Below are 26,452 nucleotides of genomic sequence, written 5' to 3' on the forward strand. Positions count from 1 at the left end.
TCTGGCGGTACGCCTGGTGCATGAGAAGAACAAAATCCGCCGTAAACCCCCCTGCCGGTGGGGGGACGGCGAGGGCAAGGTCCGTGGAGGGGCCCGAAGCGATGGGGGGAGAGGATGGGGCTCGAATCGGCCTCAAGCGCGGCGAAAATCCATGCTGTGACTCCTCAGCTTCCGAGTCAGCAGCGCTCTCTAGCTCCAAGATGGCCGCCGCTCCCGCCAAAGGAGGGGGCGGGGCCCTTCCCTTCAAGCCGCGGCGCTCCGAGCCTGACGGCGAAAAAGGCGGGGAAGACGGCCCGGACTCCCCCTCGGGGAGAGCGACGCCGGAGGAGACATCCCGCGATCCGCCCTGCCCCGGGTCGGCGCCCGGAGCCCCCTGAAAGCGCTGCATGGCGTCCGGTCGGGAGGGAGAACCCCTTCAGGGACTGCCCCTGGGGCCGGATCCGGGGAAACCGCGCCGCGGGAGGAGCGGGCTCGTCCGCCCAGGCTCAACTCCGCGAACCCTCCCCTCAGGAGCAGCAGGGGAATGGGACTTCCCTGCTGCCGCGGCCCCGGGGAATGAAACTTCGCAGGGCCGAGGGGGAGGGGTTCGAATCGCGGCGCTCCGAACAGGGGAGAGACTGGCTCCACCAGCGTGCCCCTGAGCCGTCCGACGGCGAAGCTGTGAAGAAAAAATTAACAGCAACACAAAAACTTACCGCCGGAGAGAGGAGGAAACAACAGAAGAACAGAAGACAGACAAATGAGAAAGTAGTCCCGCTGGCAAGCTAACCAGGGCTGCGAGACCCGGGCAGGGGCTCAGAGAGACTCCCTGAGAAGAGAAAAATTTTTTTTTTTTTTTTTTTTTTTTAAACTCTATTTAATAATTTAGAACCCAGGCCTGCTTGATCCTGTCCTGAAAAGAAAAAGATAGAAATAGTGGGGCAGAAGCCACCAACTGGGGAAGCAAAGGTTCCCCCACTCGCATCTGCTGGAGTCAGAGAGATACTGAGGATCCCTAGAGGGTGCACCTGCTTATATGTCAGCACCCTCGGAAGTTTGCTCTGACTCCATCTGCTGGACGGGGGACATAACCCACGGTCTGGACTGATCCTAGTACGTACAGGGAACTTATAGTATCACCATAAGAGAGCAGGGCAAATTATTCTTTTCTCCTTAACTCTACTTTTTTCCCCCAAATTGAGCAAAACCCAGTAGGGAGATGCACATCCACCATCTGCTGGAGACAGAATACTGGCAGGTTGATGTCACTAGAGAGGGTTATATAGTCAACCCCAGTTTTCTCAGTCTCCATCTGCTGGTAGGGGAGCATAAACCCACTTGCTCTGGATTCATTTGACTGGAGGCTAAGAAAATAATAGTTGCGTGAAGATCAAAGGATCCATACAAATGGCTAAAAGGCATCTCAAGTAGGGGAGCATAATCTGTAACCAACCATTGTTTGATTGTTGAGTTATAACTATGAATATCACTTTGTAAACTATGGAAGGTCAGTATATAAAATGTCTAAATAAATATCCCTTTTCCCCCTAGGGCAGTAGAAGTTAGAATAAGTCTAAAATATTTTTTATAGGTAAGTGCACACGTGAAAGGCAATCAAGGTTAGTCAGTTTTGAAAAATGACATACATAAAAGTTATTTCACCTCAGTAAAAAACTGCATGCACAGCGGGGCCTGTCTCCAGTGCCCAGGCTGCACTACTATGGACTTCGGAACTAAAGTACATAAAGGGGACCTTCACAGTGACAACTATTTTTCAAATGTGCTCACCCGGGGAAAACCCCCATTTGAAAATTGTTTACTCAGGGGAAAATATAGGTACACTGTTCACAGCGTGCATGCTTTTATTCTAAAAAGACAGGGAGGAGCAAGATTGGGGTCAGGCGAGGGTGAAAATAAAGTTAGGCAAGTCTTTAATTCCGAAAGCTCCTCGCCTATTTTCCCCGAGTATATTTACACCTTCTTCAAACTTACCCTTAAAAAATGGAAACCTGTTTTTAGGGCTATTACTGTTTTCAGAAGAATACCCCACCCGGCGCTATTACCGTTTTCAAAAGGATACCCCGCCCGGGGTTTCACATGAGCCCCAGGAAGTCCGGCTGTGCACAAAATGGCGACTATAAAACATGCGTTGGTAAGAAAAATAAAAGATTAGAATGTCCATGAAAAATCTGGCAGATTATCAGCGAAAGAAAATTCATTAACTAACAACCATTAAATAACAACAAGGGAATATTAACCTACACACTCTGCCCAAACAAATGTGACAGTAACACAATGCACACGCCTTACATCAACCCGCGCGCACCAGAAAACACCGCCCAGTCCTCGATGACGTCTGTAAGCTCCCTCAGCTCTCATTAGTCCAGATGTGTTAACGGGCGGGGGAAAAAAAAAAAAAAAAAAAAAGAGGTGCATCACGTGACTATAGGATTGTTGATTTAAAAGACCCGCCGCCGCGTGCAGAGCGTGAGCTATCTGGCGGCCATCTCTCAGTCTGGCAAAAAGCCCGACAAACGTTTACGGCGTGAGTTATGACAAATAACCTGGCTAGATACTTAGTTGCATGCCCCTTCTTGCGAATAAACAATGTAAACAAATATTTAATAGCGGGATTCATAATTTGATCCATAGGGAAAGACGCTAAATCTGTCGGGAATGTGTTTTTTGTTAACGCTTTCCAGACTGGCAAATGTAAGGGGAGAGTGGAGCGCGTGGAGGTGGAACAAAGACTTGGTGGTGAGATGGTTGGGGATCCGTGATGATATATATATATTTTTTATGTGACGGGTCTTTAAAGTTCGTTTTTTAAATTTTGTCTTGCCCAAACTAAATATGGCCGCCGAAGGCTTCGGTCTCGCTCACGTGACCTGCGCATCGCGGAACTCGTTTTTTTCTTTTTTTTTTCTTTTGCCATTTCCATTAACCGCCTCGGCGGTTTTTTCCTTCCGGCGGCCATTTCAGGACAGGTTGTTCTTCTGGGCGCCATTAAAGCGACGAGAAGCGGCAGCGGTAGTAGCTTACAAGCGGCCGCATTCAGCGTGCTAGTATTTGCCCTGCCCCCCCCTCCTCGCCCTCCCTCGTTATCTCTCTCTCTGGCCCGTGGGCGGTTGCGGTGAGCGGAGCCCGTGCCGGTATCTGGCAGCGATGGCGGAGGAGCAGGTCGGCAGCGGGGAGGCGGCGGCGGCCGGGCAACTGCAGGAGGCCGGGGGCGCGGGAGGGGACGGCGGCGAGGGGGAAGGAGCCAAGATAGACGCCAGCAAGAACGAGGAGGACGAGGGGTAAGAGCGGGCCGGGCCCTGGAGGCGCCGTGTGTGCGGTGCCTGGCCTTCCCGCTGTATGGGATCGGGAGGGGAGCGGATTATGAAAGAACATTCCTCTGTATAACTATAAAACCTTTTATGTAACTTATTGTTTGTGTTAGCTGAGCCCTAGTTGTGTGCAATGTATGTAAAGGGATGAGGTCGGGGGCTCCACGTTCTTGGCTGCAGAAACGGGGGGGGGGCGCCTTTCTTCCTTCCCGCCTTTCCAGGATATACGGAGGCGGAAGGAATGAACCTTGCACGCCCTTACTGGACTGGAGGACGATCTGCTGATTAGCCCTGATTTCCTTCCCCCATCAAGGATCCTGGGATAGCCGTTCCCATCTTCTGCTTAAACTGTAGTAGGGCCCTGTTCACGGACTTAAATTTACCATTATAATTGTGCAAAATTAAAGTGGCGCTGTACCTGGTTACTGACGTGCCCAAGGGGTGATTACGGAACTCGGCTTCTGGACGTTCAAGGATAGAGCCGCATGTTCCTATCGAGGTGATCGGCAGAGTAGCATCTAGCAAAAGAAGGCCCTGCCTGATTTGAAATTTCCATTAAAACATTGAATGGCATCCTGCCCCCCCCCCCCCCCCCCCCCAAAAAAAAAACAAAAACCTAGTATGCCAGCAGTATGTTGCGGTTTTTGGTTTTTTGCAAAGTTTATTTCAGGCTAAGGGTACTACTGCCAAATTGTAAAAAACAGAATGTATGTAAAGATCAGTGCTCGGATTTACCTTCAGCATAAGATGGTGCAATCATGTCATCATTGGGTTTTCACAAGTTAGGTCAGAGTATTGTAGTTACAATCTGTGAAACTAGATTGTATTAAGCAGTATTTTAATTTCCTTGGAAACTAATTTGAGTACCACAGAGTTATTGGACTTGGGTTGAGTATTTTTTTTTAATATAATGCATCATATTGAACTAACATAAGAATCAACTGAAGGTGATATAGGTGAGTTTTGAAGACCAAAATTGTGGTCTTCAGAGCTCATTTTTGGATCATTTTTATGTTTACTGGGTAAAAAAAAATATGGATTGCTATAAAATGTATGCAGGAAAAATAAGTGGTGGGGAACTACAGCAAAAGTAGTCAGAAAGTGAAATCCTTCTAAAAGATAAATTACATGGCTGTTTGTAAAAGAATGCTTATTTTGCTGTAGTTTCCTACCATTCTTTCTGAATTAAATGGATCAGAATCCACAAAGATTTAAGGGACTTCTGTTTTTACAACTTTTTTTTAATAAGGAAAAATGTTTTTTATTGTAAAGTTTTGGAGGCAAAGTGATTTTTTTTTGTTCAAAACTATTGGTTACTACTTGTTTTCTAAACTAATTCTGTAGAAGTGATGTTAAGGTTACTGCTGTGATCAGTTAACTTTATTTTTCCTTCTTAGGAGCACCTTTTTTTAAAGAGCAGTGTATTCCAGGTCTCATGCATGTCTGCACATTTTTCTTGGGTTACATAGGCTCCCATTACAAGGCTGAGCATGTCCTTGTTTGCTGCTGTAGGCAGAATAGGGTGTGTCTTCGTTCTGTTTCCACATGCTAGGTTGGAATTGGAGGTAATCAGTTAGTGGCATCTGGTGTGTGCCTTGCATCCATCCAGTCACCCGATGTTTCTCTAGCATGCTGCCTTGTACATGATAGCAATACAGACATTTTTGGGGCATGCCATTTATGACAGTGTTTCCCAACCTTTTCAAGCCCAAGATACTCTTACATTAACAAAAATGTGTGGCATACCAGCCTTCACCAAGCGGATATTGTGGACAAGGAGAGGAATCCTGCCCCACTAGTCTCAAAGGAAGCTGCCATAGTCCCACTAGTCTCTACTGAATTTTAAAAGGAAGGGATAGATGGGGTGGGGTTGTGAAAATACATGATCACATTACTATGAACCTGCACTCTCTATTCAAGTGCAGAAGGGAGAAGTCAGAAATCAGTGTGGTGCAGACAGCCAGCTAAGTGTAGTTTTGTGTGGATGCTAATGCTCTTCACTGCTGCTTCTCACCTATGTGCTGATACAGTACAGTGCACTCCGGTGAAGCGCACTGTTAGCCCGGGTTTGGCCGCACATTTTCGATGCACTAGCTTTACCCCTTATACAGTAAGGGGTCATAGCACATCAAACTCGCGGCCAACCCCCTCCCCCAAACTAATCGTGCCCGCAACATGCAAATGCATGTTGATGACCCTATTAGTTATTCCCGCGTGATCCAGAAAGCAAAATGTGCATCAAAGCTGCACATTTTAATTTTCAAAAATTAACGCCTGCCCCAAAGGCTGGTGTTAATTTCTGCTGGTGCCGGGGAAGTGTACAGAAAAGCAGAAAAAACTGCTTTTCTGTACACCCTCAGACTTAATATAGCGATATTAAGTCGGAGGCCCCAAAATTGAAAAAAAATTTTAAATTAAAAAAAAAAAGTAAAATTGGCCCGCGGGTCGGAAGACAGATGCTCAATTATGCTGGCGTCCGTTTTCCGAACCCGTGGCTGTTGGCGGGTTTGAGAACAGACGCCGGCAAAATTGAGTCGGCTGTCAAACCTGCTGACAGCCGTCGCTCCTGTCAAAAAAAGAGGCACTAGGGACGCGCTAGTGTCCCTAGAGCCTCTTTTTTACCACGGGCCTTCATTTGCATACTAAATTGCGTGCACAGGAGAGTGGCCTGAGCGGGCGCTCACCTTGGAGCGCTGCCTCTCCCATGGGTTTTACTGTATCTGCTAGTGAGTCATCCAGTGCTCACTCAGCCTGTGTGGATAGAACATAGGACGGAAGAATTGAAGAGGCTCAGGAAGGGTGCTATGTATAGCACAAAATGGGGTCCCAGCTATTTGTGCCCTGCATGCTACTTGCTAATTATCACACTCTAGGGCCAGTGCAGAAAGGTATACAAAGTTGTTTTTTATTTTTTGTGCAAAAAATTTGCATCCCTAAATGAAAATTCTTCTTAGCTCCCTCACATGGAAATCCCATGCAAATAAGGGCATTAAGCAGTAGTCCTCAATGCAGAGACTGCATCTGGCCAGTGCACCTTTTTTAGTGCTGGAAACTTAAAAATCGGGGTCAGGGCTGGAGATAAGTTTCCAAAGTTATAGAAAATATAAGAAAAGTTTTTTTAAAAATTGTATTCATGCAGCTGCCAGATAGCCAGAGAAGTACTGACTTATGCAGCTATGTAGCTGCTGCTAGATACAGGTAAATCAGTATTTATCTGCACATCTTAAAGTTTAGGTACCTTTTTTTTTTTTTTTTTTAAACTATTGATGCATTAGCTTACTGTTTTGGGAGTCTTTATAAAAAAAAAAAAAAAGTGATCTGGGCATTGAAAATGTGTGCTGAAAATCAATGCACAGTTTGTGCCCAGATTATTGCCTCGTCCTATCTGAGGTTTCTGGATAGAAGACAAGGCATATGATTATACACGTTCTCAGAAAGAAGCTTCTACATAAAGAACCACCGCTGGTGACTGTTGGCTATGAAGTGCTGAGAACAGTGAACAGGTTCTGGCCTGGATTCTGCGCATTAGGCAGTAGTGTCACTTCTGTGGCATCCCTGATCATGTCTAAAGGCACACTGGTTGGGAAACACTGCCTTATGATGGTGCTGCTTCATTTGTGATAGCTCAAATGCACATCTCTCATGAGTGGTGCCTTCTAAGAGGCTTGTATGTGCAGGACCACAAATTAAGCTTAGTACATCTGTGCTTGGGCAGAGAGGTCTTAAGAGGTGTCACTCCAAGAATAAGCAGTACATTCCACTAACCACATATATTTACTAGATAGGGGGTTTTTTTTGTAACGAGGAAACATTTTAAAGCAGTATCACCATAGTACAATCAAGATGAGACAAAATTAGCATTTACTTTGACCATTCTTATGGCTGCCCTACCTTTTCTCTTTTCTAATTGGAACTTGGGCTCAGTCACTTTCACTGTAGTAATCGGGTTGATCCTCACTGCCATGCAGTAGAATTGGAGGTGAGAAGGGAAGCTAAAACTTGTCCAGCAGGACCCCTGGTTTCATGTATGTTCTCCCTTACAGACCAGACTTTACAGGAGTGAACGACCAGAGCTCTATATGGAGCCAAGATTAATGCTTTTCCTAGTTATTCAGCACATGCTGACAGTGTGATCTCTTGGCCCCTAATGTTCAAATCCATTGCTAGGCTGACTCCAAAAGGTTAAAATGGTATTTAAGTTTTTCATTTTATTGTACCATTTCAATGAAGGATTGAGGATGCACAATGCATGTAATACACTGTCGGGTAAGTAAAGTGCAAAGAAATAATATGTTGTTGCAGTGTGAGCCTCTGGCAAGGGAACTGCCAGTAGAACATTTCCATGCATCAGTGGCCACCCTTGCAAGTCTACTTAGTATTTATTGCATCGTGCCTATTGTACTGTATGTGGTAGGGGTCAAATGATTTTTGTAAGGACACTTAATGGTTTAGATATGCACTTGTAGTCTTATGTATAGAGACCCTTATACATGTGATATATATTGTATTGTGGGATTTGTAAAACCCAAATCCTAAAGCTTTCATTTGGGACTAGATGCACTGATCTAGGAAAATCCCTCTAATTTGTGTTGGGGCCTCTTTCTGTATGTTGTATGTCCTATGATGCAGTACTCCAGGTTCCTCTGGATAGGTTAGACTTCATTATTTTAGTTTTTCCTTGCCAGTATTGACTGGCAGATTGTTCCAGGTACTGTTAAAGCAAAGAGAAGCCATTGATTAGTAGATTATAGGGGAATAGTGAGGTTTAACTCATGGTAGTCTTGACTTGGAGTCCATGATGTGTGGTTACAATTCTGCACTATGCTCTGCTGTTGAATAACATTGCTAATCTGTCCTCTCCTCTTGGGCCTTGAGCAATATAGTTAAACATTGGCCAACCCTACATAATCACTGACTGTATTGCTGCCATTTGCACATAATGGATGCCTAGATTCTCTTGGCTATTTTTATGTTTAAAGGTGTAATTTAAGCTAAGCATTGAACCTATGAAATATTAACACTAAAAGTGTGCCAATCATGGGGATATGGAAAGTGTAAATATATGGCTTATATTAGAATACACAGTATTTAATATAAAAATAGCCTAGTTGTGAGACTGTGAAGCTGAGCTGCTTTATAATTGAAGGTACTGTTACTCTTGCAGTCTGACTCTTGGTCAGCAGCATTTAAAATTGTTTCAATTCTTGACATTGTGGGGAAAGATGATGCTTGGATGTGTTTTGGCTTCTCACACTTATGTGGGTAGCACAGATCATCTATGGTATACTCTGGACTGGGGTTGATGGTTCAGCTTGGCAGTAGTATCAATTGGCGATCCTCAATTGTTCTAACTGGGGAAGGATGTCATGGCTCTGTAGAGCTCCAGCTTCTCAGCAGTTGTGTGTTCTGCATACCTCTGCAGGAAGTAGCTGCATATTCAAAAGATTTTCATGTGAGTGCTACACTCAGCTGGGCTGGAATTAGAGCAATTTGGCTCTGTCATCATGGAAAATGTTGCAGTATGGGTGCTGAATACAGTACAAGTATTTTCATTAAGCAGTATTTGTGGAGATTGCAATCCTTTTTCAAATGTGCTTTTTTTATGCAAAGATAAAAATCTAGGGCAGTGCAGCTGTGCTTTTTAATCAGAATCTTTCAAGGTAGTTTTTGGTGTCTGAACTTCCTTTTAATTTTTTTCAGGTGTGGCCCACTCCCTTTGCCCTCCGCCCAAGACCAAGCTGTTTCGTAAGTCAGGCTCAAACATATGAATGGCTTTTTTTGTCCAGGCGCAAAGTGCTCCTGCACTAATTGTTGGCAATGTGCCCAGAGATGAGGGCATCATGGGATATGAATATAATTGTAGCAAGTAAAAGAGAACTTGTCCACCTCTTGTTTAATGATAGGTCTCCCCTAAGCTGTGCTACCATTTGAGATCCTTTTGAAATAAAACTTGATTCTTAAGCATATGATAGGAAAGAGCAACGTGTGTCTGGTTGAAGCATTTGTTTACATCTTAAAGTAGTTTCAGTGGTGCAGATTTTAAAGGAGATGGAGTTCTGAAGTAGTGTTTCCACATAGTCTTTGAGGGAGGTCAGATGGGCCTGGTTTAGGACATCTTACTGAAAAGAGTATAAGGAGTGTGTTTAATCTTTGTCCTGCTCCCAAATCCTCAGTAATGGATATTGTTGACTAGCTTGAAAGTTGCCGTTATGTAAGCAGCTTCAGTTGGTGGAGCCAAGAGGTATCTGCTTTGAAGATGAGCTGGGGTTATACTTCAGATGTGTTTGGGGCAACTGCGATATTAAATGGCAAAAGCAACTACATTTTTAAAGTGCACAAAGCCACTTAGCAGATTTCGGTCCATGAAAGTGTGTCTAAATTGGATTGCTGCTTTGTGTCTATTTTGAGTTTTAATTTGGCAGTTTCCTCCAGCTCCGTCAGAACCAGGTCTGGATCCTGATGCCTGGATTCAGATACCTGGAGATTTTTTTTTTTTCCACCTCAGTGATGGTCCTGGTTAGGGTCCATGCACTGAGGTCTCTTCCAGACCCCTGCAGTCATGGTCTTTAAATTCAGCCACCAGTTGTCGTGCGCTGGAGTAGCCTGGGCCAGCTTCTAGTTTTCAAAATGCTTGGCAACAGTCTTCAGTGTCAGGTAAAAGATGAGTCATTAAAAATGTAGAGATTTTTTTCTCTTTTTGACCTGCCTCTCAAGTCATCTGTTGAATAAAGAATTTTTCTATTGTTACATATATTTAATAGAGCAGTCTTGAACTAACTTGCTCAAACACCTTTAAAACATGCTAGTTGAGCCAGAAATATTGGTCTGGCAGTGGTTTGTTTTAGGATATACTAACAAACTTGGGGCATGTATGTTCTAATGGATAATGTTAAATAATTGCCATATGGCCTAATGACCTGTTGCTAATATGTTGGTTGTCTGCAATACTCCCTATCTTTTTTTTATCCAGTACTAAGGCACCCCAGAAAATAAAATGTTTTAAGTTGGGAACAGCAGCAACAGGAAACCAGTGTTTGAATCTTGAAAATGAGCCAAATAAAATCCACTGTAGTGTGAAGCCTATAAAACTTTTAGCTCTATGAATAAGTAGAAATATCTAGTGTAGTTATTTTGCTTGTGGGGTAAATAGGGTTACCTGACTTTTCAGTAATGCTTACCAGATTTTACAATTGCTACAACTGGGCATTGAATAAAGATTTGAAGGATGGGGTAGAAACTGTTTGTTATAAGTCACCTTTGGACTGTAGTTTGCTCAATTCTGAAATATTTGCTGTTTGAGTTGTGGGTGGCTGATTTACTTTGAGTTGACTTGCTGCACTGGTTGCAGGAAAAGACAAGTGATTGAATTTGTAGTCCTGCCTGTTTCTAACATTTTTGCATGAATAACTCAATGCAGTGGTTTTTTGTAAACTTTTTTTAAATTTCTGTACTGATTTCTTTAAATATTGCTTAAAGCAGTTTTCCAGCATAAATATAAATAAATGCTATAAAGTGTTCTATTTTTAGCATACATACAGTGAATTTTTTTGTACACGTATAATAGTGTAACTCCCTACTAAAGGACTTCAAAAGAAACAGATTTTGTTAAAGAAGATAGAAATTAGGAGCGTAGGATTTTGTCATACATTAACATCTGATGTTAACAGTTTCTCTTGTATGTTTTGGTTACCAGGGTAGAAATATATATTTTTTTTAGAATATTCAGAAGCCAGGTATTTTTCTTCTTTTATACCTTTTTTTTTATTTAAAAACTTTTTTTGCCTTATCTTTTTTTTTAAATATTTTGCTTCTCTTTCGATAAGCAGGCATGAATTAGCCATCATGTATGGGATGGCATCAGACAACACCAACCCAGCTCTGAGCTCAGACTTTGAGCATGTACTGGAGTTCCAGTGTGCATACTGCCTCGTGAGCTGTTTGAGCTACTGCACAGATGATGTCCCAGTCGATGCCTAGTGCTGCTATCTCATTGCTTTTAACATTTTTCTGCTACTCTCAGCCCCTCAAATAGAACATTTTTGTTATTAAAAATTGAGAATTTTAAGAAAATGTTGAAGGGCACAGAGAAGCCCTAGGCAGAAGTCTGTGGTAAGTGACTAAGTGTTGCATCTGTTGTTGCTAGATGTCCATCATGGCTATGGTCTCCATCTGCTATCACTGTTTGGACCCAGACCACAACTTCTTAAACTGCTATACCAGTAGTCTGCTGTCCCATAAGGTGCAGTAGTACTGCACTTGGATGATGGGAGTTAAAAAGGAAGGCACTAGTGGGTAAGATCCCCAAGCCTTGACATGAGGCTGAGCTATTCTTCGTTGAAGCAGAGTGTAGTCTGCTTCAGGTCAGGGGTTGTGTTGCACAAAAATCTGGTGCTGGAGGCACCAAGTAGAGTGCCAGAGTATCACTGGGGACACTCTTTGTGGCTATCGCCCTAGATGGAAGCGAGTGGCATAGGGCTCTGGTGGGACTTAGCCTCATCGGTGCAGATGCCTTTTTTGTTTGGTGTGGAACATTCCCAGGTTGCCAGATCTTTCTTTTTAAAAAAAAGTTTCCATTCCAAGGACCAACTAATTCGCTATCTACCTCAGCATGGAACTCACATTCTAAGGTGCAGTAAATGTAGTGCAGCAGATTACGGTGCTGTATGCAGTGTTGGCGTGGAGCGCTTCAGCACATACATCCAAGAGTCCTATGATGACTGTCATGGCAAAGAAGGAACTCCAGGTGCTATTTATGGAGCACGGTGCTAGTGGGAGTTGTGGATGCAACTGTTGCAGAATACCTATGAACCAGTTAACCTCTCTGGCAGGGGATGCTGCCATGGCTCCATGTTCTTCAGGTTTACCAGTAGCCCTGAGCATGGATGAGCTGATCTTGATTTCTGAAGAGAATCCTGAGAAGTTATCTGTTAGCAGAGAATTTCTTTGCCACCTTAAGCCCGAAAGGCTGATGAGGGAGACTAGAACATCTGCTGTTTGAGATGTAGAAAATTTTCCCACATAGTGGGACTGCTGCAGGTCATGTGCCCATAAATATTTTATGCAAGTTTCCAGTATTGGGGTAAGCTCTTGTCATAGGGTGATAGACCCTCCTTTCCAGAGGAGTCCCTTAACAAATTGGAGGGTGAAGTGGGCTCTGTTAATCATGTTTCTTTTGGATGTTTCCCCCATCAGGTTAGAGGGAGGTCATAAGAACATAAGAAATTGCCATGCTGGGTCAGACCAAGGGTCCTTCAAGCCAAGCATCCTGTTTCCAACAGAAGCCAAACCAGGCCACAAGAACCTGGCAATTACCCAAACACTAAGAAGATCCCATGCTACTGATGCAATTAATAGCAGTGGCTATTCCCTAAGTAAACTTGATTAATAGCCGTTAATGGCCTTCTCCTCCAAGAACTTATCCAAACCTTTTTTGAACCCAGCTACACTAACTGCACTAACCACATCCTCTGGCAACAAATTCCAGAGTTTTATTGTGCATTGAGTGAAAAAGAATTTTCTCCGATTGATTGCCAACTTCCATCATCAGTGTCATGGCTTAGTGTTCCCCTGTGGTCCGGAAACTAGAATTCCCTGGGGATATCATCTTGCCATAGCATACTTCCCCTTTGGAGGATATATGCTCCTTTCAGGATTTTGAATCAGCAGAGGCTGTCTTTATTGGTGTTAGGAAGGAAAAGGACTTGAGAACAGATGTCTGAGCTCCTTCAGATATTTCAACCCCCAATGGATTCTGTGGCAATCCCAGTACACAAACTTCTCTAAGATCTACAGATAATGTGGCAAACACCTGTATCATGCCTGCTGATTGCCCAGAAACTGGACTTGAAATAGAATGCAGGCCATCTCAGATGTTGGGATGATCCAGTTGTTGCCCCACTCTGAGGTTGGTAGAATCTGGATTGAGGCATGCTAAGCACACACATAGGAGTGGACCTTTTGGATGTATTTGGAAAGGTCTCCCAAGGTTCCATGCTGAGTACATGGGTTATGGCTCACCAACTGTACATGGTCCATCAAATTAAGACACTTGATGGAATTGTCACTCTGACCAGATGGACTGACGCGGAGTAGTGGAGGAATGCAATATGCACCTTATCTGTTCCTTGTACGAAGCTTGCCATACTGTAGTCAGGACTTTGGCTGGTTCTACAGGGACCCAAAGACTTGCATTGTTGTGAGCGAGCAGCCTTGGATGATGTGCATGATCATCTTCCCGATTTTCCCCCTGTTTAAGAGACAACCTGTTCAGCGTCAAACTTCAAGAAACGGTGGCTCTCATTTAAACAGCTTCAGTAAACATAATTATCAGCTGCAGCTGGACCAACTGACTCTGCCTGATGCAAGTACATCTTTCATAGAAATGTGACAGACCATATGGCCTATCTAGTCCGCCCATCCACACAATAGCTGAGCTCAGTTAATCCCCACCGCTTCCTTAGAGATCCATTGTTCTTGTCTCCATCTCTACTAGGTGGTGCTATGCACCCAACACCCTTTCTATATAATATTTGATTACTCCTTAATCTGTTTCCTTTCACCTTTATCCCATGACCTCTTGTTCAAGACTCTCCTTTTTGCTGAAAGATGCACTTCTGCATTGCTACCTTCTGAGGAATTTTAAAATTCTCCCCCCTTACTTCCTTTCATCTAGGTATACGTGCTTAGATTTGTTTTGTCTGTCCCATATGCCTTGCAGCGAAGATCAGATGCTAATTCTTCAAAATCTTCATTTTGTGTCCTCAGTCTTCTCCTACTTTCCAGCAGCAGCTACCCTCTTGAGGCCAGAGGAGGAGAAGACATGAGCTTAAGACTCAGCAGTAGCTTCAGTTTGCTGGCTTAGACCTGCCTCCCTGGTGTGGGGGAGAATGATGGGTTCAGTCCTTTTTCCAAGAATGGCTCCAGATCCCATGGACTAGTCCTTAAAATTGTGGAGTATGGCTATTACTTTTGCTTCTCACCCTCCTCCAACCTAAGTGATTTCAGTCTTCTCAATTGGTTCAACTGGAGATGGAATTTCTTCTTCAGCAGAGGATGGTTGAACTTGTCCCTTCCCAGAAGCATGGCCAGAGATTCTAGTCACATTATTTCTTAATCCTTGGGGATCAAGGTTTTATATTGCACTTGCAAAGATTGAACCAACTGCTAGTTTGGGAGAGTTTAAAGATGAACATCTTCCCCTCCGTGCCCCCCCCCCCCCCCCCCCAATTCATTCAACAGAGGGATTGGATGTGTGCTTTGGATCCGGAAGACACTTATGCACCCATTACCATTCTTTCCACCCATTGAAATTTGCTAAGGTTCATAGCAAAGGATGTGCACTACTAATGCAAGGTGCTCAGCGGCCCCCGAGGATATTCATGAAATGGCTCACAGTAGTAGGGAGTTGATATATTACTTGTATAGAAATGGAGGAGAGAGGGCAATATCTGAAAATCTATTTATGCCAATGCTCATTTAATAGGAAATAGTCCCGGATCTAGAAGCAGTCCTTGACGAAGCTGGTTTAGATGTAGTAACTGTCATGGAGATTTTGTACACAGAAAATCATTACTGGGATATAGTTATACCTGACTACAATATCTTTAGGAAGGAAGGGAGGAGGGTTGATGTATGTATGCTCATTTGGAACGAAGGAATAGAACATTTATTTATACTGGTGTAATATACAGACCTCCATCACAGAGCAGATGGGTAGAGATTTAATGGAGGATATTCACAAAATTACTATAAAAGGGGGAGGTGCTGTTAAGGGATTTGTTTGCCATATGCTGATTGAGACACTCCAGCTGCAGTGACTTCTAGAAGCAAAGAGATCCTGGATTCTCTGCAAAAAGAATTGTTCTGCCAACTGGTAATGGAACCCACACGGGGGGACCGGGCATACTGGACCTGTTGCTTACCAGCGGGGACAGTATTTGATGTAATTGATCTGAGATCCAGTGATCACCAGATGTTGTGCTCCAGTATTAGAGCTCAAATGAAGGTTCATTCAAAAGCACAGGTTCTAGACTTCAGGAAAACTTTGTTAAAATGGGGGACTACCTCAAGGAGTTAACTGGTTGGGAGAATCTTAGGGGAAGTAGAATGGTAAAGGGCAACTAAAATGAATCATTTGTTAGGTAAGTAAATAAAGGAAAGAGGAAAAAAAGCTGCTACAGTTTTCCAAAGAAGCTGCAAAGGTAAAGGGGGGAAAAGGTTAGCATTCATAAACTACAAGATCTTGCAGAAAGTGGAAGATGAGCAACAATATCTGGGAAAGTAGGAATGTAAAGATTCAAATGGAAGAAAAAGCAAGTACAGTAAAACAGGGGGATGACTTGTTAGTGATAGAAGGAAGTACAAAAGTGGCATGAGAAGACTCAAGTGAAGGAGAGGAATATGTAGAGGTTGAGGGAAAAATCAAAATTGCTTATCTAATACTTCTGTTTGTTCATTGTGAAGGACCCTGGAGCAGGACCACATAAAACAAACATAAGAGTAGAAGTGAGGTGAAACAAACCGATTTTCAGAACAGTGTGTTTGTGAGGAGCTGTCTAAACAAAGTAGATAAGATGATGGAGCCAGATGCTATACACAGAAAACAAATCAGAAGCCGATCCAAGGTTGCTGTGTAGCAGTAAGAAAAGTGAAGATCGGTGTGTAAGAAAGACCTTTTATTGAAAAATTGCCCGACTCTGGCAGTGTTTCGCTCGGTCAAGAGCTGCCTCAGGGGCTATGCATATCTGCAGAATAGATAGTGTGAGGTATTAATCCCACTCTGTCTATGGGGCTGTGCGGTATGGCATAAATGCTCAATTTGTTCCAACTTGAAAGACTCAATATTGCAGCTGCCTTTGTAATTCAGACCGTATTGCTACAATGTCCAGCTTGGAAAATTTTGATCACAATTTTTTGTACATCTCTCATAGGTATGAAGATTCAATCTGGCTTCTTCGAAAAGAACTGAGACAGTAACAGATTGAATCTGCTTGTACCTTTGAGAGATATACAGAAAATTGTGATCGAAATTTTCCAAGTTGGACATTGTAGCAATACGGTCTGATAACTGGACAGGGACAGATGTTCTTATAAGTGGTAGTAAGGAAGAGGCTGGGAACCATTGGCCGTTTAGTCTGACCTCTGGTGAACAAATTAGTGGGATCAGTGCTAAAACAAAGGATAGTGCAGTTTCTGAAATGCAATGGGTTGCAAGATCAGAAGCAGCCATGGTTTTACTAGAAGTAAATCTTGTCAGATAAACCTGATCAACTTCTTTGGGTGACCAGAGAGTTAGATCAAGTGGAGAGTGCTTGGCATAAGACCTTTGACCTGGTTCCATGCAGGAGACTTATAAATAAATTGTGTGCTTGGTGTGGAACCTAGAGTGACTGGGTTAGAAATTGGCTGAGTGGGAAGTAAAGAAGTAAGCAGTAAACTGAGTTCCCTCTGAGGAGGGTAGGGTTACTAGTGGTGTGCTTCAGGGATCAGTCCTTTAACATTTTTGTGAGCAACTTAGCAGAAGGCTTGACAAAGATTTGTCTCTTTGCTGATACCAAAATCTGCCACAGGATAGACAACCAAGAAGGTGTGAGAAAACACTAGGAGGGATTTAGCAAAGCCCAAGGAATGGTCTAGAGTCTGGAAGTTAAGATTTAATACTAAAAAAAAATTAGTGCAATACATTTGGGCTGATAATATCCAAGGGTGAGGTACAGTATGAGGTGAAATTCTAAGCACAAGAGGAGCTAGATCTGGGGGGTAATTGTATCTGATCTTAAGGTGGCCAAATAGGTGGGTAAAGTGATAGTAAAATCCAGAAAGATAGTTGGCTGCATTGGGAGAGGAATGGTCAACAGAAAAAAGGTGATTGCCTCTGTCTCTGAGACCTCATTTCCAATACTGTGTACCATTCTGGAGATCGCACGTTCAAAAGAATATATATCAGTTGGTGTCAGTCCAAAGGGATCTTCTAAAATGACCAGTGGTCTTTGTTTTAAAGAATATGGGGATAGACTTAAATATCATATATATGCTAGAGGATAGGGGGAGATATGATGGACATTTTAAACATCTCAGGTTTCCATGGCTTCCCAAACCTGTCCTGAGGACCCTACAGCTAGCAGGTTTGGGAAGCCCTGATCTAGAGTAAGTGGTCATGGGATAAGGGTGAAAGGAGTAGATTCAGGAGTAATCTTAGGAAATATTTCTTTACAAAGAGGGGTAGTAGGTGCATGAAATGGTCTCGTGGTGGAGGCAAAACAGTATCTGAATTCGAGAGCCTAGGATAAATACAAGGTATTTCTGAGGGAGTGATGGGAATCCATAAGGGCTAGATAAATTAGATTGACCAGATGGTCTTTTTCTGCCATGATAGTAGTTTCTGTGCTTCTCTGATCCCAATACATTGAGATGGGCAGTTGCCAAATGAATTATGTCCATTTGGCTAGTGGACTGTTACTAGCTGGCTGGTTTACAGAAAAGAGATTGTGAAGCTCATCAAGTGAGGCGCATGGCTCTTCTCAGGGCCACTTCTATGCAAAACTGCTACTCTCTCTTTCTACACACCTTTGTTGTACTACTGTTTAAACAGTATGTCCCTTGGAGCCATTAACTTTAGAGCAGTTTTGTGCAGTAGTCCTTCCTTCACTGGTAGGACTGAGTTGTTTTAAGTGCATCCTATGTACAACCCTCAGCTTGGGACTCCCCACACTTAGTGGCTAATTCATACCTGCTTGTTGAATGAGAAAGCTAGTTTGCTTACCTGTAAACAGGAATCTCCATAGACAGCTGGATGAATTAACCATTCTTAATACTTGTCTGCCTCCCTGGAGAGTCAACTTTCTTGCTTAGTCTCTTCCAGAGACTGAGGGGCTCATGCGGTGGCAGCATGCCTATAGGGGAACTCCACGAATGCTTAGTCTCTGAGCTCCAAGAACTTGGTCTATGTTGGTGGTGTTGGAAGACATCGTCCCACACGTAAGGGCTAATTCATCCTGCTGTCTAAGGAGAACCCTGTTTACCGGTAAGTAAACTTGCCTTACCTGAATTATAGGTGTCCAAATAGCATGGCTCCTGATATTTTTCCAGCCCTTTTGGTTACCTTGCAAATCATGCCTATTAGGTTTTCTTGAGATGCACATCTGGGAACCATTAGCCCATCTTAATAGGAATACCACATTAAGGACTATTTAACCCAAATTTATTTTGGCTTCCTGGAGGGCAGATACGAAAATGATCTTTATATTCGGAGTACATAGCCTCTGAAAACGGGGGGTGTATTTGTACCTTTTGACACTTCAACAAGGTGATATGAGACTCAAATCTAGGTTATATGTATTTGTCCTTTAAGTCTCATGTCTATATCCTTTTGGAGGTATAGCCTCCAGAATTGGACACTTAATATTCTAGGTGAAGTTTCATCAGTGCACTGTACAGAGGCATTATCATTTTTTTCCCCCTACTGGTTATGACTTCCTTTGCACCCAAGCATCAATCTGGCTTTCCTTGACATACTTATTACTTGAGATCCTCAGACACAACCACGCCAAGGTTTCTCCTTAGTGCAGATCAGTATTCTATCCCTGGTCATGCATTTCCCTTGGATATCTGTACTCTGAATGCATGGCTTTTCCTGTTATTTCATTGGATCTTAATTGGCAAGCAATCCATGCTTTCTTAGATCACTTCTCATTGTTTTCTTTAAGGGTGCAGATCTTGGTGCTATAAACTGCGGAAAGAGAAATTTCCTGTTTAATCATGCGCAGCACCACACATACAGATATTGAACATAACTAGTCCCAGGACAGATCCTGAAACACTTTGCTGATCAGCCTTTGCTCCTCAAAGTAAATTTCCATTTTATCACCATCTGTTTCATTCAACCAGTTTCTAATCCAGTTGACCACCTTAGGGGCCTACACCCGGACTACTCAGTTTTATGTGCCTCCTATGCAGAACAGTATCAAACTTTTCTAAAATCCAAGTAAAGTACACCCAGCATATGCCTTGATTAATCAGATTTAACACTCTACATTGGATTCTATATCCCACCTGATTGTAGATAACTTCACCTGAATTTCAAATCTAGATTTTTGTTTCAGGATTAAGAAAACCAATTATCTATCAATTTATCACAAATTGTCAGATATTAAAGGATTGCATTCAGCAATTTCAAAAGGGAAAATATACTTCGATTCTTATCACTAGGATAAACAAGACACTTGCTAAGGTATTAGAATAGCAAATTAACTTCAGACTTGCACTTACAGTTAAGTCTATCTACTGATGGGAACTTTAAATGCCCAAATCTTAAGTGTAGCCATTTACAGTATTGCTTACAGTCTTTTTGCTCTTTGCTTATCTTTGGACCAGTGCTATTCTGCCCTTAAGTATTTACTGCACTTTGCCCAAGACTTTAACGGTCACTGTTTAATGAAAAAAAAGCTGTGCGTTTCAAAACGCCAAGGCTAGGGTGGCAGAGGTGAGCTCCTGTGGTGGATCCAGTTGGCGTGTCTGGTTCCTTTTTCATCTTTTTTTTAAAAGCTTTAATTTACATTTGTCAGTACAGTAATGCAAATTAGCTTCAAGATCTGTAGTGTGGTCTAAATCATCCTTTTTTTTTTTTTTTTTTAATAATCCAGATGGGTAATTGCTAAGCTAGGTGAATATTTACCACATGGCTTTTAGTAATTTTTCTTTTGGTAAATCTATTTGCTCAGGTCGCTTTATGGAGAAAAGCCATAAAGCACAGACCTGCTGGCACCTAGCTGAATCTGTTTTTTTCCAGAACTTTTGTCCTTTCATTCTATTCAGAGAAAGATGAATAAGCATACCATGTCTCTTTGAGAGAGACTCCATCAGTTAAAAGGTTTTACTGGGCCTTGCTCCTATATTTGTCTTCCTTTTTAAGAATATATTGCTGACAAAGGAGTGCATCACTTCTTAAACCTGACTTGCAAAATATAACTTCAGGTTATACAAAGAGGTAGAGCAAAGCCAATCTTAGATATATAATTTCACTTGTTTTACTTTATATTCAATACTAATCTAAATGGGACACAATATATAATTATGACTTACAATGTTGCTCATATTTCTGAGTAATTAAAGGCAGGTATTTAAACATCCTAAGCGTGACTACCTCTCCAGCAATTGACACTGAGGTCACACAAATGCATTGCATTATGATGGGAACCTCCACGGGGACTACAGACTATGGTCATGACCCTCTTAAAGAGGGGAAAAAAAGCCAGACTGAACAACTGTTAAGGCAATGAGGAAAGGTATAGCATAAATCAAAACATCTGTTTGCAAAATGTCCGTCTCTGGAATCATAATTTTAATCACAAATTTGCCCTGGATCCTGGCCAATAGACTGTTCAACAGTGTGAAAGTCTTTATAGATCAGCTTTGATCAAAACTTGATTGTGTCCCTGAAATACATCCAGGATCTCTGGGAACAGGGTCTGGTTCCAAGTAATATAGTGATACCTCCCTTACACACACAGAAAATCTATAGAGTAATTAAACGTTGTTGGGTAGAGTAACTTTACTGGTAACATGTTTGTTAGTTAGAAATAGCTCTGAGTGGGATACTAACCAAACATTTTACATCAGCCTTGGTTTTGTAGAACTCACCAAACTTTGTAATTTTACATTTCTCCTGCACATTGTCAGAGGACAAACCAGAAAGGGCTTCAGTAGTATCCTTCAAATGGGGTTTACTGGGACACAACCAATGTATGTTCTTTGTCTGGCATAGGCTTAAATTTGGACCTATATAGTGTTGTGCCTTGTACTTGGATAAGCTAACAAGGCAGGTGTTTCAACAAGCAAGTACAAATTGTCAGAGCAAGTACTACATTAAAGCTGGTAATTGTTTTTAGGTAAAAATAAAAGGCAGACTTAGATATAAGCAACCTCCATTTTCTTCATATCAACATGGTAGGAAATAGTTCCCATGTGAAAAGCTATCTGATTCTGGATAGGATCAGTTACTGTGGTTAATTTTAGCAAACATATGTAATAATATCCTGGTCTAAGCTGGTTAATGTGAACCAAATTTATGGACATCTTATAGAAATGACGGCAGAAGAAGACCAAACTCCAGTCTGCCCAGCAAGTTTCACACTTTTTTTTTTTTTATACTTATCTGTTTCTCTTGGCTCTTAGTAACCTTTTGGTTCTATTACCCTTCCACCCCCACCACCTTTAGGATTTTATTAATTTGGCTAAGAGGCAAGAGATGAAACTTTATCCATAATTACAAAGGGACCTTTCGAGATAAGACCAAAAACTGTCCTATTTTTTTACTGAAATGGTAGTAAAAGACCTTGTTACCAACTTAATTTTTTTTTTTTTAGAAGGAGCCTTTAAATTGTAATAGACCTTTCTACCGCTGACATTTATTTCTAAATTATTTTGCCCAAAGTGCTCTACAAATGTTGTCTTAAATGTGACACAATTGCAGTGGTTGCACTTGTCAGATTAGCATCATTCGTCCTGTAAAGCAGATGCGTTGGCAAAACCATTTCTTTGCTTGTCATTTCCAACAGTGACACTTGTAGAACAGTGTGGACTGGTCCTTATTGCCATCAGTACTAAGGGCAATTTGACATTCCAATCCTTACCTGATATGGTGGTATACCCAGCAGTTTCCACACATGCTTAATAACTTGTCCAATAAAGTGGGGGCCTTGGTTGGGATCTGCTTTCATTGACAGACCCCAATGACTGAATACATGATTTAACAGTAAGGTGACAACTGTTTCAGTAGTTTTATTGGGTGCATGAATGCATCTATTCACTTAGAGCATACATGTTAAAGTGAACATGTCCTTGTTACATCAAGAGGACCTAACAGAGCCTATCCAGGCAGACTGGATATCAGACCAGGGCACACTAATTTCTCTGTTTTGCAGAGAAATTCTGTGTGAGGGAGAAGTGGGCTGGAATCTACTTTTGGTGCGTGACTTTATATAGTGATATGTGAGGCCAGTATGCTGCTCGTTTTGGTGCTTAATGTGATTGTATCATCCTTGTGTTCTGCACTGGGCTTGTCATGGGCATGCTGTAGCATTATTTCTCTAGTCCTGGGGTACTAACCACCATGTAATTCTGTTTTTACTTATCTGTACCAACAGATCTTTCCTAGTCTGAAAAGTCATAACTCATTTGTCTGAGAATCTGTTTTGGTTATGGGATTCTCATCGGGACTTTAATCATAGGCATAGAACTTCCCAATCATGATATCTTTGTTTTGTGCATTAACTAGATCAAATCTGGTGCTTCATTATATTGCTGATGTGGCTTGCTTAGCCTGATGCCTGGTTACTGTACTGACTAAGGAGGGGAATTCTTCCGTTTGCCACCTTATGGCAATTTAGTCTAAGTTTCCAAGCTGGTCAGCAATGTTTAACCAGTTGGGCATGTGGGTAACTAAATTGGACATAATCTGAATCTGTACAGATTAAGGTCTGTAATCTATACTGTGCAGCAGTTTGTGAAACAACACAGCAGTAATCCCTGCATATTGATTTGGATCCCAGGCACTGTTCCCTCAAAGCTGTGCATGTGTATACAGCTTGTGAACCCTGCATAAGAAATTCCAATATTTGCAGCTATACTGGCTCATAGCCCATAAACTTGAATTCAGCTTTCCAAAAAATAATTGCACAAAAGAATGCGCATGAAACATTTCAAAAATTAGAGGTAGCATTGATTCCTGTGGTTTTCTCAAATAATACCCTTGGAATAGTTTGGGAGAAGAATGATCCTACTATTGAGACTTGCTCATGATAGGCTTTTCTGCAGAAAGCACATCCATTAACAAACTTTGAGAAAGTTTGTTTGGTTTTTTGTGTGGTTTTTTTTTTTTTTTTTTTGCAAGTTGCCTCAGTTGTGCGATGACAGTGGGGTTCTATCATGTTTAGGTTTGTCCCAGATTCAGAAGTTAAGTTTGTCAGTAGCAGCACAATCATGTAATTGAGCCATGGCATTTTTATGACCTTGGGCATATCTCACCTCAAGCCACCAACTTGAAGCACAAGTGTCCAAGATATGATCTGGCTGCTGGAGGCTTGTTCTTCCTAGGAAATTGGCTGGTGACAAGGTTCTGCAATTTATCACCTTGGAGATAACTCCTGAAATGCCGGAGAGCCGATACTATTGTCAGAAGGGATGCTTCACCCATTTGAATATTTTTCTACATCTGTTAGAGCCTTACTAGCATGTTATGACACTTATGTTTCTGGTCAAGGAAGCACTCATACGTTCGAGTAAATACTATTCTACAAGGGCAAGCAGGATGGTAGTCCTCGCACATGGATGACATCACTGGATGGAGCCTGGCACAGAAAATTGTCAAAAATTTCTAGAATTTGACTGGTACACTGAGCTTGCCCAGCATGCTGCTAACCACGTGGGATCCCTCTTCAGTCTCTTCCTTTCTGCAAAGCTGCTGCCTCATGGTTTGCGAGCTCACACATTTTCAATTTTTTTTCTCAAACCTTTTTGCTTCCCATGTTGCGTAGGATCCCTCCAATTTTTCATCTGTTCTTTTCTCTGTCTCGCAGTCTATCTCCTAACAATCCCATTGCCCTCTGGCCATCGACCACACTCCACATAATTTTTCTGGTGCTGTCGACTGGCTTCTGCCGGTGCCCCCAGACTATGTCCATCAGACTCTCATGAGGTCTCTCCTTTGCCTGGGGGTGTCCGCTGTTATGACCCTTGTGCCCAAAGGGCCCGTTAGGCACGTCTCGATAAGATGGAGAAATTATTTGGATCCAAAGGAGGACCGGATCAGTCGTGTGCAGGGAAACTCCACCCCTCTCGGTAAGGAGATTCAAATTTCCACTCATCAGTTGCCACAGCAACTGCAGTCACTGTTGTCCCGTTCCTGGTCAGGTTCCTCTGTCTCCCTCAGTCCCAGGAAAAGACCATGGTGACCACAGAGTAATTGAAAAAGCATAGTCACCGCTCAGTCATCAAAACTGGACCATAGACAGGCATAGACATCTGGGCGGAGGAAATTGTTTCCTCTTGTCCCACGGAAGCCTCTCTGTGGCCTCCACCAACACCAGTGGAGGAATTGATGCTCTCCAGGGGATGTCCCGATTCTGCCCCCTCCTCATACAGTCTTTTCATCAACTGCTTTTGAGGAGTGAGAGGCGCATGTGGTTGGCGTTCGGCTGGGCCCTGCAGGGCTTCAAGCCTCTGGTTCCACAGAGACCACTGCAAGAGCCTACTCCACTGGTGCTTGTGCCCTTACTGGAGCGGCTCAATATGCTCGGTGTCTTGCTGATGTGGCCGAAGGGAGCACCGTTTCTACCGCCATCAGCCCCCATACCAGTGAGTGACTCCGAGGAGGAGGAAGGACCATCGGATTCGATAGCAGCTCAGAGACTGTCGATGCTTCGCTCCCCCATGGCCATTGATGGTGCCGCTGATCCCGCTAGCGGATCAGTTGGTGCTCCTGTGACCTCAGGCCCCAGAGGCACAGATGGACCTCTTCTTGGTGCCCCTGAGGCCTGCACCCTGGATGCAGCTGGGTTTCCCAGCCCCCACATTCCCCGGGGGGATCGCAGTGATGGAGAAGCCCCTTCTGACCCCTGAGAAGGGGAGGCATCCATATCCTCCACTGAGGAGTCAGAGGATCTTCCCTCTGAGCCTTCTCCAGTTCTGTGGAAGCAGGCCCAGGAGTTCAGTGAACGCTTGCCTCTACAATTCCAGGAGGAATTCCAAAAGTCTTTCAACAGGGCCTTGAGAGTGAGTCCGTTCTGCATATGTCTTTGAGAGCGCCATGAGACTGCTGCGGCAGGCATTGGCTCTGCAGACTGTGTGGCTGCGCGCCTCTGATCTTCGCCCTGAATTCCAGGACTGCCTGGCTGATTTGCCATGTTCAGGGGATAATCGGTTTGACAGAATTAGAGGTGGTGGCACAACTGAATGACTACCAGGAGAGACCCTTCAGCAACTGTCAGCCAGTACCTCTGTCACTCAGCTAAAAAAAACCCTTTGGCAATACCCAAAGTGCCCTCTTTATTGGCCCTGGAAATACTGCCGGCACAGAGGTCCAGGGCAAGGCCTAGACAGCCTTGAACCCCATGGACAACCACAGTCCTGCTGCAGAACCCCGCCACGGGGTTTTGACTGGTGGTCAGGGAGCATGAGCCAACCTCCTCCAACCTGCTGGCGTTCCTCCCTCACAAATGGTCCCTCAATCAAGAGGTAGCAAACTGGATTTTTCGCTCCTGGGGGACCCCCTCCATAGACCTCCTCACCTCCCTGGAAAACAGGAAGGTGCACCACTTTTGCTCCCTGGGTCGGAGGAGCAGCGGATCGATGGCGGATGCCTTTTCGATTCACTGGGGCAATGGGCTGCTATATGCTTACTCTCCCCTTCCTCTCATATGAAGCACTGCAGAAGTTGCAACAGGATCAGGGCTCCATGATCCTGATTGCCCCCTACTGGCCGCGTCAGGTCTGGTTTCCCACCATTTGGGACCTGGCCTTGCGCTCGCCAATCCAGCTGGGAATGGCTCTGGACTTAATCACCCAGCACCAGGGCAGGTTCTGCCACCCCAACTTAGTGTCAAAAATTACAAGAACTCTTCTCGGTGGAACCTCCAATTATATATGTAGGGCAATTTGCATATACTATAAAACATTTTTATGATCTGAATTTCAGATAACATGATTACCCTTTTGTCTTGGATAATAGTCTTTATTAGGGGTTTTCTTAATGCTATCACAATTTCTCACAATTGTTAGATGTTAAAGGATTGCATATTCAGCAGTTATTTCAAATAGGAAAATATGCTTTGGTTCCTATAAAATCACTAGTATAAACAAGGCTGTAAGTTGCTAAGGCATGAACTGCAAGTTTTCGTTTATACAGTTAAAAGGTTCTAACTACCTGCAGATAAACTTTAAATGCAGCTGGTCCCTAGATCACGTGCTTGCAGCCTTGATATTTCAGCTCCTTGAGTGTCTCTGGACAAATGCTGCACTGTCCTTAATTACTGCGCTGTGCCTGAGGCAGGAACGCTTGCTGCTTTATGACAAAAGCAGCAAGTTCCCAAACTCCAAGGATAGGGTATAGGGTGGCAGAGGTAAGCGCTTTCTGTGCCTGTTTCAGTTGG

At 43.2% G+C, this 26,452-nt stretch overlaps 1 protein-coding gene across 5 annotated transcripts in view; it reads left to right on the forward strand.

Moving 5' to 3' along the window:
• The first annotated feature begins 2,505 nt into the window (after window positions 1-2,505).
• HNRNPD (heterogeneous nuclear ribonucleoprotein D) overlaps window positions 2,506-26,452 on the forward strand; it is a 41,495-nt gene continuing 17,548 nt past the window's right edge. For 2 of the 5 annotated variants that reach the window (XR_003856467.1, XM_029600087.1), the window contains exons 1-2: window positions 2,923-3,278; window positions 9,009-9,053. Coding sequence is in view for 3 of the 5 variants with exons in the window: in XM_029600087.1 (XP_029455947.1) it covers window positions 3,145-3,278; window positions 9,009-9,053 (179 nt within the window). In the remaining 2 variants the exon portion in view is untranslated. Of the gene's footprint in view, window positions 2,525-2,922; window positions 3,279-3,778; window positions 3,808-9,008; window positions 9,054-26,452 lie in introns of those variants that run through there. The other 3 variants (XM_029600115.1, XM_029600108.1, XM_029600099.1) reach the window with 3 other exon arrangements.

The sequence above is a fragment of the Rhinatrema bivittatum genome, chromosome 1 (assembly GCF_901001135.1).
Source record: "Rhinatrema bivittatum chromosome 1, aRhiBiv1.1, whole genome shotgun sequence".
In the NCBI taxonomy this organism is placed as follows: Eukaryota; Metazoa; Chordata; class Amphibia; order Gymnophiona; family Rhinatrematidae; genus Rhinatrema; species Rhinatrema bivittatum.